This window comes from Beta vulgaris, chromosome 2 (genome assembly GCF_026745355.1).
Source record: "Beta vulgaris subsp. vulgaris cultivar EL10 chromosome 2, EL10.2, whole genome shotgun sequence".
NCBI classification, from domain to species: Eukaryota; Viridiplantae; Streptophyta; class Magnoliopsida; order Caryophyllales; family Amaranthaceae; genus Beta; species Beta vulgaris.
In genome coordinates this window covers 24,915,791-24,931,371 of record NC_079203.1, presented here as the reverse complement: position 1 = coordinate 24,931,371, position 15,581 = coordinate 24,915,791, and the positions used below count along the sequence as shown (strand labels likewise).

Genomic DNA, 15,581 nt, shown 5'->3' with positions numbered 1-15,581 from the left:
GAATGAATCAAATGACTAAATGTCATCATACCCACTTAATGCCATTCTCACAATCACATTCTTTCCCTATTCAAAGAACAAAAATAAATCACTGTTTCACATACCTTGACATTTGAAGCTACAATAACAATAAAGAATATTATGACACTGACGCAGTTCCAAAAATCTACCAACAGCGGCTCCATCTTGACTAAAATAATAGCAAGAATTAATATAACGAATATTGATTAATAATATACGAGAAATCCTCAACTACCAAGACAACTTCTACCATCAAGTTGGGGTAATGCAAATTGTCTTTCTGAGTTAGACTCTGGCATCTAAGATCACCACTTATCCACATGAAAGACAAATAGACATTAAATCTGCTGCTCTATATTCTAAGAAATTGTCAAATGCCATTAGAAGCAATGTATTAAGGGGCTGAATACTACACATTGCCGCCACTAGATATAAATAACATAAGGGATTGTTAATTTCGTCCAGCCATAAGACCTTGGTAAGCCTTTAGCTGTTTTTTCAAGCAAACTGATACTAAACTAAAAAGAAGGGAGAGAATTAACATCAACACAGTCATGGAGAAACTGATACTCTTATGTCCTTCAACACCAAGTTCCAGTCAATGAAATGAGCTGCAAGAAAAAGAAGAAAAATCAGTGGGGTGATAGCAATTTCAGCAAGCTTGAGTCTGGCTTGGCTCGAAATAGCTCAGATCCTAATAAGTTGACTTGACCTTAAGCTTGTCAATCTTGTTATTGACTGAAGCATGACAGGTTTTTGATAACTCAAGCTCTAGCTAAACTCACATATCAAGTTGCAACCAAGTAAGCACTTCTTCAGGCTGCAAAATTTATAGAACTAGAGAATACATAGTTGAAACCCGAAAAAAATATTGTAATGGGTCTTCTTTAATTAAATTTTTCATTGAATATAATCATTATATTACTCCTTATTGACTTTGTAAGATCATTATACTTCTTTTAATTAACAAAAAAATTAATTTAAGACGATATGTAGATTAATAGTTAGTCCATTTTAACAAAAAATTGTAAGATCACTAAGTTATGTACTTCATAATCATTGCTCAATACTCAATAGTCAATACTTTCATGACTGTTGATCAAATTATTAAAAAGACATTCAGGATGAATATAAATCTGAGACAACCCATAAAGAAAGATCAACAAGATAGAGCAGCAAAAAAACTCTTTACCAAATTGAAGAATTGAAGCAAGGTCTCCGTTTTCCCACCCCTCTCTTCATCTCCACAAGGAAAAATAAGGAAAAATATCAATAAAGTAACAAGCAAAAGCTACTTCTAAAACCAAGGTATAAATATAATTAAAGACCACAAGCTACTTTCTTTATCGATGAGTAAACAAAAAAAAGATTAACTTTCAAGCAGCAACTGTAGAGAGAGACAAAGCGAGTGGAATAAATACTTTTGGCCCGCAAGAGAGACCTTGCTTGTGGACCGACAGAGCGAGCTGTAATGGTAGATAGTTGCTTCAGATCAGCAAATAAATGTAAAGCCAACAAGTAATCACAGCTTCCACTTATCAATTGAGCTTGAATCCCAAAGCTATAAGTACGCGGACATAACCAAATATAGATATTTGAATAAGCAGTTGGCACACAACATATATGTATTATTGACCCTGATTACATTTCTTCCTCACATATGAAGCTCCAGACAGAATTCCTACCTGAATAGATTACGTACTGAAATTTTACATTAATCACCATAAAGTATTGCGGAGCATCCCATCTCTTCTCTTTATGGTTTATAGTTTGGGTGAGCACGGATCACAACTTACTCACCTGCCATCAACCCTAAATTCCTAGTCCCTATTCTCAATAACGCTCATTCAACCCCTAATAAAATACCTTTAATTATATTTTCATAGAGCTGATGAGCTAGAAGATTAGTGGTCAAGGAACTAGGGTAATAAACCAAGGCCAAGGCCATTTGCTTACTTATTCATTTATGATGCCTAATAATTCATTTGAAAGGGCTAAATATACCCCAGCAAAGATCTAGAAAAGGCCTGAAATACACATCGTCGGAAAATAAAAGTGCAGAAAATACCTCTACTTGAAAACTTCCATGGCAGAACACCTACTCATGCTCAAAACATTGCAGTAAATAAAAGCTTATGAAAGCCACGCCCACTTACATGAATGTTAAGTTACAATCTGCAAACCAAAGAAGAATGCAAGTTTTCAATCAATCTAATTTATACGTCCCCATAAATTTCAGTGAGAATCTAAGAGTAAGCAACCAAATCAATTTGATTTCCCCAACAGAATAGAAAGGCACCATGTTTACAAACAGATAGACAATAAAGTTTTTTTTTTTAGGGGACAATAAACTTTTGACAACTCAAGTTATTTACAATTTTTTTCACTTCCACAGCTTGCAAGGGAATGAAGTAGCATGATTTTTCTATCATAATATAAGCCCACACAAACACTACCAAGAGGATCATGTGACATTTCGACATTAAGATGTGACAATGAAGAAATACGACTTCCATGTTTTTAGAACCATCTACGTTTGTAGAAAAGCCCTGAGACATATAACTAATCTGAAAGGGGGAAAAAATGTCTTTGACAGTTGACAAAATCCAAGGTATTACCCTAGTAATTTAAAGAAAATTAATTATATCTTAGATTTCAAGCGCAAAAAAACCAACAGATAGATATTACCCTAGTAATTTAAATTTTAGAGAATGATCGCGGTTTGTTGGAATATCCACAGCAAGCTTTTCATTCATTATGCAAGCTAGGCTGACTGTCAATCATTATTTTTAACACACCGATTGGTCCAAAAGACCTTATTATAACTTACAATAAAATCCTACTATTCTAATCAAAATCCTATTATTCCGTTCTCCGTACGACCTTCAAATGAGGAAGTAAGCACATATTAACTATGTACATCGTGTAAGAATCGCTATTGAGTACTACTGTCTAAATGAACTTTTAGAACTCAATGACTTATTTTGAAATAATGCAAATACCACAACCCATGGAAAGATTGTACTGTCTACTCAAATTCTAAACACTGTAACTTCTCCTCTTTCTATATAATGTATGCCCCTTTAAATTAATCATAGGTTGCACGAACTTAATATCAGTCACCCATAAGTGCAAGTGTGCAACTGAAACGAAAAACAAAAACGAATCTGAAACAACAATGTCTTTCTAAAGAGGGCACTGAAAAACAAAATTAAGGAAAAAAACTTCGCAAATTGGAGAATTCAGGTGTTATTATATGCCCACGGCCCACTTCAACTGCACAAAGTCATCCTACATCAACTGCCCCCATTAAAATGACAAATCAATGAAGTACACTTATGCAGTAGAGGACCGTTACAACATTTCACACCAGCAAAGAAAATCAAATCCCATATGACATCACCTAACACAAGTACATCATCCAAGGTCCAAATCAAAATAGCAAGGAAAGCTGACATAGTGGACAAAAAATATAGAGAAGCTTACATTTTGATCCATGTCATGCAGATTCCTGATATAGATCAATCGTCTCCTTCATCTTATCGAGCTGAGAATTAACTAACGTACTCCAGCTTCTTGCAAGAAATCTCGCTCGATAATCTAGCACTGTAATCGCACTTCTCAAAAGGTCAGTACTCACAAGCACTCTTAATTTCTTCACGCAAATCATACAAGTTTATAAGAATCAATTCACGAAACCTAAAATAGACGCACTAACAGAAAGTCAAGTATGACAAACTGATATTCGCCAATTAAATAAAATAAATGAAGAATCAATTCGCCAAACCTAAAAAAATGCACTAACAGAAAGTCGGTGTTACCTTCAGACCTGAGAACAAGGAGAGAGAAAGCAAGAATTAGGGTTTGAGAGAAGTGTCGCCTAATTTGTATAGTGAGGTATGAGAGAAGAAATTGGGAAGATTAAAATTCTAAAAAGGGAAACAACATTGACTCCCCACGGTGGCAAGTATGGCTAATTGAGGCGAGAGAGAAAGATTTTGAATCAAAACCTTAAAGAATCAAAGAAAACCCTAAAATAATCCATAAAATCCAAGAAACCAAAAAAAATACTAAAATACAGCAATAAAACTAAAATACAGCAATAAAAATCGAAAGAAATTACCTGGACATGTATTCAAAGAAGCAGATCGAGAGTGAGTGAAGAGGGGAAGAGAGAAAGAGATGCAGATCGAGAGTGAGTGGAGATCGAGGGAAAGAGAAAGAACAGAGATTAGAGGGGGAATAGTTTTAGACTTTGTGTTCCAACTTCCCAGCATTAAATTCCTTTTCCAAATAAAAGTATTAAATTAGTCAAATGCTCGGGTTGTTTTTAAAAACCCGAGCATTTGTGATTTTTTTTTTATTTTCCACAAACTTGTCAAATGCTTGGGTTGTTTTAACAACCCGAGCATTTGTAAAGTAGCAAAAGAGGTTTTTTCTACTAGTGACATAACCTTACAATCGATCCTGTACCAGTGGGTTATGGGCCCACAAAACAAAATTCTTTATATAAGACTTCAATTACTCCAATATCTCGACTAATATTCCCAAATATTGTATACAACGAAATATATTAGAAACTATTCCATAATTGGCTACCTAAAATACTAACTCAATCCATAAGCTACGATGACATCTTTATCTTGCTTCACTTCAGAATCCTCAGCTCACAACACCAAACCTGCAACAATATTTCACTCTGCCACCCACCAAGTGACAGGCCACAGAAATGACAACACTATCAGCAAAGCTGAGTACACACTGTGTAATAGAAAATACAAGTTTAGGTATATTTTTGAAAACTAATACATAGTTATAATAACAGATAATCACATTCGACTCAGTTATTATAGTTTCACAAAATCAAATCGTTTGGCATGAACGCGAGTGGAGAGGGTACCACGCAGTACCAGCTGTCTCCAAACTATTGAGGGTCGTCACCCACCTTTTATTGTTATGCTTGCAAGACTTACCCGGACATGTCCTATAACGCCAGGAGTTCGCCCTTCCTGCAAAAGCAACAGTTAGGGACTCTACCCGCCCTAACTCGGGGTGCCTATTCATGCCTCACTTTCATATTTATAAAATAAGATATTTAATGATTCATACTTGAATCCTCAATACTCATAACATAACACCATATTCGACCTTATCTGGTCTTAACTCATATCTGAATCATTTCCTCATTATCATACCAAATCATATTTTGAGAAATATAGTATTTTCGAACGATTTCGATAATTGAACAAAATGATACTTTTATAACAATCCAATAGCAATTCACAACTAACTCATAGAGATGTATCTATAATCATGGCCATTACCACAAACGATATATGATATCCAAAATTCAATATAACGCCCACGGGAGCATTTAAATATATTTTGCTGAACCTAAAGGTTACCTCAACTCTATAACAATTATACGAAACCTCCAATCATCATAACTTGATTTCCCATATCATCTTCAATTCTATACGTCTACATAGCCATCCTCCAACAACCACCTCACAGTAACATCAATAATCAATAACCAAACTTAACTATTCTAATTATCTTCTTCTAACGCAACCATTATGCTAATCATTCCATAACTCATAACTCGACTTCATGCATATCAACTCCAACTACAATAATTATAACAGTCTCCCAATTCTAAGATTATGACTTCCCTCGCATCATCAACAACGACTATCCAATAAGAACGATACAACAACAACATAATAACAACAGCACATACAACAATAATACCACCTCCACCACCAACAATAACTCCAACACCAACAACACAACATTAAGCACAATAACAGAACAACACAACCACAATACACAGCACAACCAACAACAAAAACCACCACCTTCTATGTTCATAACAAACCTAAGTAAATCATATTCCCAAATTTATCACTCCAACTTCTTGAATCATAATAACAAGATGAACCATATTGTTCTACTGAATACTTTGGATATATATACTTAAATTTAAACCACATGATACTAGCTCTGGACACATCATCGTAACCTTTTTAATCATATCCAAACTAATTCATCTTCATAAACTAGTAAACTATTTTAACTATAACCCACCACAACATCACCACAACAACAGAACAACAATAATAAATCCACCACAACCATCACAACTACTCCAAATAGCCACCAAACTACAACAACAACCATAACAACGGCGCAACAACAACAATAGGCAACAACTTTACAGCAACTCCACCACAACCACAATGACAGAACAACAATAACCCAACAACACTACTACAAAGAGCAACAACAACAATAGCAACTCCACAACAACTTCACCACAACAACTCCACAACAACAATAACATAACAACTCCACCTCAATCATCACAATCACTCCACAAGTCCATGTACTAAACATATTCCATTAAGAACATAATCGTATTACTTAGTGTATAAGTGTTGTTTAGGTCAAATGAAACATCTCTAATGAACCTTAGCATGTTATATCCATGTTACATACTCAATATACACATAATAAAATACACATCATAAGTAAATTCATTTCATAGACATGCTTTACACTAGAAAGAAACAATCACCTAACTATAGGTATGGAAATCTCTAGGGTAAAACCAAACTAAGTGTGTACCTTACTAAGGATGCTTAAAGCCACGAAACTCCTTAATCCATTGGTTAACTACTTCTACAGCTTCCCCTAAATGTATAAAATGCTAAAGATTAGTTTCAACAAGCTTATAGATATGAAAAACTAAGCTTAAATACAAGAGGTGTAAACTGTTGAACTTACAACAACTTATGTGATCTTTCAGCAAGGTTTTCTATATGAGTTTATGGTCTAAAGATTGGAACCAAAGTTTGAACTACTTTGTATGGATGTCTAGAAGATTTATATGTAAAGAAAAGTGGGTATCCAAGAGGAAGAAATAATAGAAAAGAGACGAAAATCCAGAACAGGCGTTTATAGTCTGTTCTGGCGGTACCCCAGGGGAGGGAAACCTCTTCTGGGCAAGGTCGGTTTCTTGGATTTTTGGGTGATTCTTGCTTGAGGTGTTAGCCTAAGGTTTGGCTTTCATGCATAAAAAGGCTTTGAGAGATCGACACTTAAGTAGCTGCTAAGCAGCTTTCTTTGAGCATAGGTCTGAGCTGTAATTTCAGCTGGCCAGGTTTTACTATGTAAGCAATTTACCCTATTGAGCCACGTAATTCTTGGGATAAATGACCATTTTAACCTTAAGACATCCCAAGCATGTCATATATCAAGTTTGGTTAGGTTCTGAGCTCGGATTCAACCCCGAAAGGCTCTTTAACTAGAAGTTCATCGTTACCCGATAAAACAATCTCCAAACGATTTTCAAATCTTAATGTTTAAGGCTCTCAAGGACTTTCTAACTTATCTATTGGTTTCCAAAGCCTTCTTATCCAATAAGAATGATGGTTCTTATCCTCTTTGACTTTTCAACCTTAAGAAAGATAGTGCCTTATCCACAAGCTTTCTTAACCACTAAGAATGTTAGTGCTTATCCAAACCTTTCTTAACCACTTAAGAATGATAGTATATCCACAACCTTTCTTAACCACTAAGAATGATAGTACTTATCCACAACTTTCTTAACCATAAAGAATGATGATGCTTATCCACAAGCTTTCTTAACCATTAAGAATGATGATGCTTATCCACAAGCTTTCTTAACCATTAAGAATGATGGTCTTATCCACTTTTAGCTTTTAAATAAAGATTTTTAAAAACAGGGCTATTACAGTTTTCGTGTTTGAAATTTCTACTATGATCTTATTGTTAGCACTTATAAAATTGTTGTTTTCCCTTAGTGATGTGGTTGTGTTCATTTGGTTGATTTTCTTGGATTGTGTCTTGGAATCGTGGTTGTCATTGTTGTATTGGTGAAGGATGGATGTTGTGAGGGTGTTTGGTGTGAGTGTGGGTGTGAATTGGTGTTGGCGTAGGCAAGGGTGGTTGTGCTAGCCTCGGGAGAAGTTTCGTGGGAGATCTAGCGAAGCTCGCAGGCCACGGCAGAGGGCTGCTCGCGACTCGCGAGCCTCGTCGCGTCCCGCGAAGCTCGTCGCACCTCGCGACGAGGGGTCTGCCCCTAGCTTAGATATCTTTGCTTAGGTGGTCTTAGGTATGCATACTAAGGGTGTTTGAGTAATCTTTGGTCGATTTAAGTGCTACATTAAGGGTGTGTGCCCAATTATGATGGGTAGCTTTCGGTATTTGCCTTAAAATGGGTCGATTGCTTGTGTTTTGGCCATGTAGACTCATGATGGAACCTTGATGGATAAGATTGGTTGGATTTGCTCTTATAACTTGTTTATATTGAAAGTTGGATGTGGATTAGTTGGTGTACCTTGACGTGTATACTTGTACGTTGTTGAATAGTGTGACTATAGGAACGATATGGTTCTAGAGGTCTCTATTAGGAAATCCTAAGAACGATATGGTTCTGGGAACTTGTGTGATGATCCTAAGGACGGCATGGTCCTAGGAATGTGTGGTTGATTATCCTAAGGGCGGTATGGTCCTAGGATTGGGTTACTTAACCTTGGGCGGTATGGTCCATTGGTTCACTGCGGGTGGTTTGATCCGTAAAATTTTAGCTATTCGAAAAGGGCGGTATGGTTCCTCGAATATGCTGGCTATTCGAAAAGGGCGGTATGGTTCCTCGAATATGCAACGTAGGCCTTGGGCGGCATGGTCCAATGAGTCTACTCACAGACGGTATAATCTGTTTTGTTTGAGCTCGTTGACCACATTTGTTGCATGGTTGACGCGGATTGGTTGTGTTATTAGAGTGTCTAGGTTGATGTTATGATCGTTGTATCTCGTGGTGAGTATGGTGTTTGATATTGCATTTTCTGATGTTGTTTCTAATTATTTAAGTTCTTATCTGTTTCTATTTGAGATGGGAGAACTGCTAGTTACTCCCCACTGATTGTGGAAGTTGTTGAATAATTGTGCAGATGGTGATGTTGTTTAGAGTTGTCACAGTTTGGACCGCGGTTGTGCGTTTTAACCGTGTGAGCAAGGAAGTAGTGCTTGTTATAGTAGATGAGCACTCTGAAGCTGGAATTAGGACTAGTTGCTTAGTTGGTTTTAAGTAGCTACTCTTGTTTTGACTTATGTTTTGGAACTATGGATTTCAGCCGTTTTAGTTTTATCACTCTATTTTGAGGTTGTAATGGTGGTCTTATGACTTTTTGAGACTTGTTGGAAATGAGGGTATGGGACCTCGTTTTCCCTTTTTACATCTATATCTTGGAGTTGAACTATGTTTATGAAGCTTTTGTCTATTTATAGCTTTCCATTCTACTCCATAGAGTAGCATCTCCGTCTTTTGTGTATTTCCGCTGCCATTATTTATATCTTTTTCCTTATTTTAAGCCTTCGATCTTCTTGGTTTTGGACGGGATGTTACAGTTGGTATCAGAGCAAAATGTTCCAGAAGCTCTGTTTAAGTTGCTACTACTTCCTAGAGAATGAGTGGACTTGTGACTAGGATTACTAGTGTCTTAGGCTTCAAGTCTAGAGTGTATGAGAGTTACCTGGGTAGGAAAGTAAACCTGGGGAAACATTTTGTTTACTATGTTATCAATTTAATGCTTGCTTATGTGACTTTGATAAACTAATGTGACAGCTTCTGTTTTGTAGTATGCCTCCACGACAACAGTTAGCTGCTAGAAAGGAAGCTGCGCGTCGTCGTCGCGTAAGCCTGGAAAATGCTTTCATATCATTGGCTAATAGGGTTGTGTCTGCTGGTGGGGGACAGTCTGCTTTCGACCGGTTTGACCGTCATAGGCCCCCTACTTATGATGGTGTTGCTGACCCTGTGGCTCTGGAAAAGTGGTTAAGAGAGATGGAGAAGCTTTTGACGGCAACAAACTGCTCTGCCGCCGAAATTGTACCTATTGGGACGTACTATTTGAAGAAAGAGGCGGATAATTGGTGGGGTACGGTGAAGGATGCGTGTATGGCTACATCTGGTTTTGGGTGGACCCAGTTCTCCACCAAGCTAAAAGAGAGATTGTATCCCGATGAGTTGCGCTGGCAAAAACAGGAGGAGTTTCCATCTCTGGCTCAAGGGAATATGGATATCCAGAAGTACACCGACCGCTTCACAGAGCTGTCTAAATTTGCTGGTATCGTCATTCCCACCGAGGCTGAGAGGGTTAAGAGGTATATAAAGAAAATGAATCTGAGGGTAAGGACTCTGGTGTTGTGTTCGGGGGTTACCACTTTTCAAGCTGCTTATGAGATGGCCCTGAGTGTCCATGCATCAGTGAGAGAGGAAGAAGCTGTTAAGGCTGCATCCGTAAGGTAGCCTTTTCCGTCTGCTGCTCTTGGTCTGGCTAAGAAGTCGAGGTTTGAGTCGAGTTTCCGTGGTGGATACCAAGGCTCCAGTTCTAGGTAGGGTTTTGATCCGTCCAAGTGTCGGAGGTGTGAGAAGCTTGTGCATCCGGGGAAGGATTGTGAGGGTGCTGCCATTGTTTGCTTCTATTGTAGGGAAGCAGGTCACAAGAGTTATGAGTGTCCCAAGAATCCGAGGGCTACAGCTAAGCCCCCTGTTCCTCCTAGTCATTCTGCTCCGCCAAAGAATCGGGTTTACAGTATGACTCATTCCGACGCCAATGTTCATCCCGACGTCATCTCTGGTACCTTTCTTGTTAATTCTGTTCCTGCTTCTGTGTTGTTTGATTCTGGTGCTTCCGTGTCTTGTGTGTCTAATTCTTTTGCCAAAAAAGCTAAATTGACTTCGAGTTCTCCTATTCGAACTCTTATGTCTCTACCTTCTGGTGAGAATTACCCTTGTTTGGCCGAGTATTGTGGAGTGCCTGTCTCTGTGTTGGGTATTGATCTTCCTGCCGATCTCAAGGCATTTCCCATGGTCGAGTTTGATGTTATTTTGGGCATGGACTGGTTGTTTAAGTATCGTGCTCAAATTCATTGCCGCGATAAAAAAGGTGACTCTTCGTAGTCCGTGTGGCAAGCGTATCTCCTATAGTGGAGTGGTGTTGAAGAAAAGGGTGAAAATCGTATCTGCTCTCAAGATGCAAAAGCTCCGTCAGAAAGGAGAGCAAGTGTTCCTCTGCATGGTGAAAGATTTGACCCAAGAAGCGAAGTTAGAGGACATTCCCGTTGTCCGTGAGTATCCGGACGTTTTTCTTGATGAGCTACCGGGTATTCCTCCCGAAAGAGAAGTTGAGTTTAGCATTGACTTGACTCCTGGTACTGCTCCTCTATCAAAGGCCCCGTATAGGATGGCGCCTGCTGAGTTGCAAGAGTTGAAGACTCAGTTGCAAGAGCTGATTGATAAGGGATTTATTAGGCCAAGTGTCTCGTTGTGGGGAGCTCCTGTTCGGTTTGTTAAGAAGAAATATGGGAGTATGCGGCTTTGCATCGATTATCGTGAATTGAGCAAGGTGACTGTCAAGAATAGGTATCCCTAGCCCCGCATTGAGGATATGTTTGACCAGCTAAAGGGTGCTGGAGTATTCTCAAAGATAGATTTGAGGTCAGGCTATCACCTGATTCCGGTGAAGACACTAGCAGAATAAATGCTATTTGCTGCGGTGATATTGTTGCGGTTTTACCTATACGCAGCAATATAACACGCAAAAAGAAAAGAAAAAATAGAAATTGACAATATTGCTGCGGTTCCCACCCAAAACCGCAACAATATTGTCTAACAGATACTTTTTAAAATAAAGTGGGGCCTTGTACAACAAATATTGCTGCGGTTTCCATGTAGGACCGCAGCAATATATTAAAAATAATAATATTTTAATATATTGCTGCGGTTTTTGGACAAAACCGCAGCAATATTATTAAAAAGTAAACAAAAAAAAAGAGTTATGTTTTTGCATATAACCCGCCTCTTATTACCCTCAGGCCTCAAGCGCGCCTCACTCATACTCTCACTCTCAACCACGTCTCTCAACAGCCCCTAATATTCTCTCTCTTCTGGTCTCTCTCATCTCCTTTCTCTGATCTCTCTCATCTCGTCTCTCTGATCTCTCTCATCTCCTCTCTCATCTCCTCTCTCTGATCTCCTCTCTTATCTCCTCTCTCACCCCACTCGTCGGAAACAGTAACGGAGCCATTGAGGAGTGACATCGGAGGACGGAGGATTGGGCTTGGGCTCTCGGCCCCATTCGTCATCGTCGTCATCCTCATCCCATTCATCGTCTGGGCCGTTGATGGTGAAATTGGGCACACCTGGGCTGGAGGTTCGTTCATCTCGCCTTCCAGTGCACCCTCTTCTCTTCCACACACCTCTGCGGTTCGTTCGTCTACGGTTCGTTCATTGGCGGTTCATTCGTGAGTGGTAAGACGCAGATCCAGTTCGAGAAACAGATTTCACGTAACGAGATCCGGTATCAAGAATGGAGACGCGAGCATGAATCGTTTTTGTCCGGTTCTGAAGGGTTGAGACGCGAGCAACACAATTGGTGGATGGTGGATGTGTTGGTTTCTCGTTTTTCTCTTTTTTTTAAAAAAAAATATGTGATTTCTTTTTTTTTGAACAAGTAAGGAGAATATATAAGCTCATGAAATCAACAAGGCATACACCCTAAAATCACCAAGAATTGAACAAACCAACTAGGTTGGACTCTTTAAACTCAAGGGGATTAAAACATAACTACTGATCATTACATAGACTTTCCCACCAATGCTTATCAGTACTACTCATTTTACTAGGACAATGAGCATTAACTCTACAAATTACATCACTTCTAATTTTCCTAACCACACATCCTGGAGTGCTAATTCTGGAATTCCACACAGCATCATTGCTTGCATTCCACACAGCATATATAGTGGCATTTAGAGTTGCATTGACCACTTTCTTCTGAAATAGTGGCATTCTTCTCCTATTCAGCCATTTATACCAGGACTGAATATGTTTGTTCATCCATCTGATATTGAACCAACCCAGTATCTCATGCAGTACTCTTTTGCTGAAAATGCACTGGAACCATAAATGTTGGTGTGACTGATCCACATTCTGGCAGATTGGGCATTTATCTTCATCAGCAGCCCCCCATTTGACTAACCTATCCCTTGTGTATAGTCTATTTTGGATAGCTAACCAGCAGACAAAATTGAACTTGGGCAAAGCTTGCCTGCACCAAACCCTTTTAGCCCAATAACATCTAGGACTTTCTCCCATCATTAGGGTGTAAACATTTTTAATCTGATACTTCTGCATTTGCATTATAACAGGGATTGTTATATTGTGTTTCAGCTTATCTTTTACTTCACAGATACATTTCCAATACCAGCTGGCATTTTTAGGAGGCTTGTAATCCCACCATTCTGCACCCTTGATATACACTGAGTTTATCCACTTTATCCATAAGGAATCCTCCTTTTTTGCTACTGCCCACACTAGTTTACCCAGAGCAGCTTGATTCCAGTAATCAATCCTTCTAAACCCAAGTCCACCTGCTTTTTTTGGTATGCAGGTTTGATTCCATTCAATATTACCAGGTCTTGATGTAAAGTATTCTCCTCTCCACAGAAATGATCTGCATACCTCCATAATCTTCTTTATCACTCCTTTAGGAATCACAATGATTTGACCCCAGTAGACATGAAGGCTCATCAAAACTGAGTTTATTAATTGAACTCTAGCAGCATATGAGAGGTTCCTTGAGCTCCATGTTTTGATTCTGTTTATCATCTTGTCACATAGAGTTTGACAAGCCCCATTGCTTATCCTTGTGGAGCAGATGTGCATGCCAAGATAGGTGAAGGGGAGTTTCCCATGAGAGAAGCCAGACACATTCAATATCCTGTTTATCTCATCATTCTCCATACCAGCTGTATACACAGCTGTTTTACTCTTATAATATGTGATTTCTCGTTTTAGTGTTTTTTAGATTTTTTGTTTTAGGATTTTTCCTGATTTTTTTCGTTTTTTTAAGTTCAGTTTCTTATTTTTGTTTTTATTATAATTTTTGTAATTATTTATTAGGTTGTGATAGTTGTTTTGTTATTTTTGCTTTTTATTTTACTTTTTGATTTTTGTATTACTTATGTAACTAGTTTTTTTTATTTTTATATATTAATGAGATTCAAGTTATTTCATGTTTAGTTTGTCCGCAAAATTGATGGATGGTGGATGGGTTGGTTGCATGGTTTAATTTTTCAAATTTAATTGTTAAATTATAAAAAAAAATCTTTTTTTACCTGTATCAGAGTTATTGCTGCGGTTTTGGGCAAAAACCGCAGCAATAGACCAAGATACTGCTGCGGTTTCTAGCCAAAACCGCAGCAATACCATATATGTTTTTAATAAAAAATAAAAATATTGATGCGGTTTGGCCTAAAAACCGCAGCAATATCTACAAATATTGCTGCGGTTTAAAACAGCAGCAATATTATTAATACCTATTGCTGCCCCCTTAATTACTGCGCGCCCAAAACCGCAGCAATAGGGCACTTTTTAACCGCAGCAAATAGCCTTTATTCTACTAGTGAAAAGGAAGATATTCCTAAGACCGCCTTCCGAACAAGATATGGGCACTATGAGTTTGTTGTCATGCCCTTTGGTCTTACTAATGCCCCTGCTGTATTCATGGATCAGATGAACCGCTCTTTCCATGAGTTCCTGGATACGTGTGTGGTTTTTATCGACGATATCCTGGTGTACTCTAAGAATGAAGAAGAGCATGAGAAACATCTAAGGTTGATCTTGGGTATTCTGAGGCAACAGAAATGGTTTGTAAAGTTCTCCAACTGTGAGTTCTGGCTAAGGAAGTGTCGTTCCTAGGCCATGTCATCAGCAAGGATGGAGTTATGGTGGATCCTTCTAAGGTTAGAGCTGTGGTGGATTGGGAGAGTCCTAAAAATGTTTCTGAGATCCGGAGTTTCCTAGGTCTTGCTGGTTACTATCGGAGGTTTGTTAAGGATTTTTCAAGGATAGCTCAGTCGTTAACTAAATTGATGAAGAAAGAGAGCAAGTTCCTGTGGTCCGAAGAGTGTGAAAGAGCATTTCAAGAGTTGAAGAAGTGCCTCACTACCGCTCCTGTTCTGACCTTGCCTACCAAAGGGGTTGGGTTTGAATATATAGTGACGCATCGAAGCTCGGTTGGGTTGTGTTCTTATGCAACAAAGGAAAGTGGTGGCGTATGCCTCCAGGCAGTTGAAGGTGCATGAAAAGAATTACCCTACTCATGATCTGGAGTTGGCCGCTATGGTGTTTGCTCTTAAAATCGGGCGACACTACCTGTATGGAGCTTCATGTAGGGTGTTTACCGACCACAAAAGCCTCAAGTACATCTTCACTCAAAGGGATTTGAATATGAGGCAGAGAAGATGGTTGGAGCTGATCAAGGATTACGATCTGCAGCTTGATTACCATGAGGGTAAAGCTAATGTGGTTGCGGATGCTCTCAACCGTAAGTCCAAGCATTCCCTAAATGCAGTTAGAATTCCGCCGAGAGACTTGTGTGATGAATTTCGGAAGCTTGAAATCGAGGTGGTACCTCAAGGTTCGGTAGAAACTCTTTGTGCTATGAGTGTCGAGCCTGCCTTGTTCCAAG

The 15,581-nt window shown here is 38.7% G+C and overlaps 1 protein-coding gene across 1 annotated transcript; it reads left to right on the top strand.

The window, feature by feature from the left end:
- The first annotated feature begins 14,835 nt into the window (after nt 1–14,835).
- On the top strand, nt 14,836–15,195 carry LOC130590474 (uncharacterized mitochondrial protein AtMg00860-like). The gene has a single exon (XM_057392924.1). It carries the CDS (start codon nt 14,836–14,838, stop codon nt 15,193–15,195), a length of 360 nt encoding a protein of 119 aa, XP_057248907.1.
- Nucleotides 15,196–15,581: the final 386 nt, after the last annotated feature.

Coding starts and splice junctions, on each gene's coding strand:
- LOC130590474 (XM_057392924.1), top strand. CDS start 14,836: ATGGTGGATCCTTCTAAGGTTAGAGCTGTGGTGGATTGGGAGAGTCCT.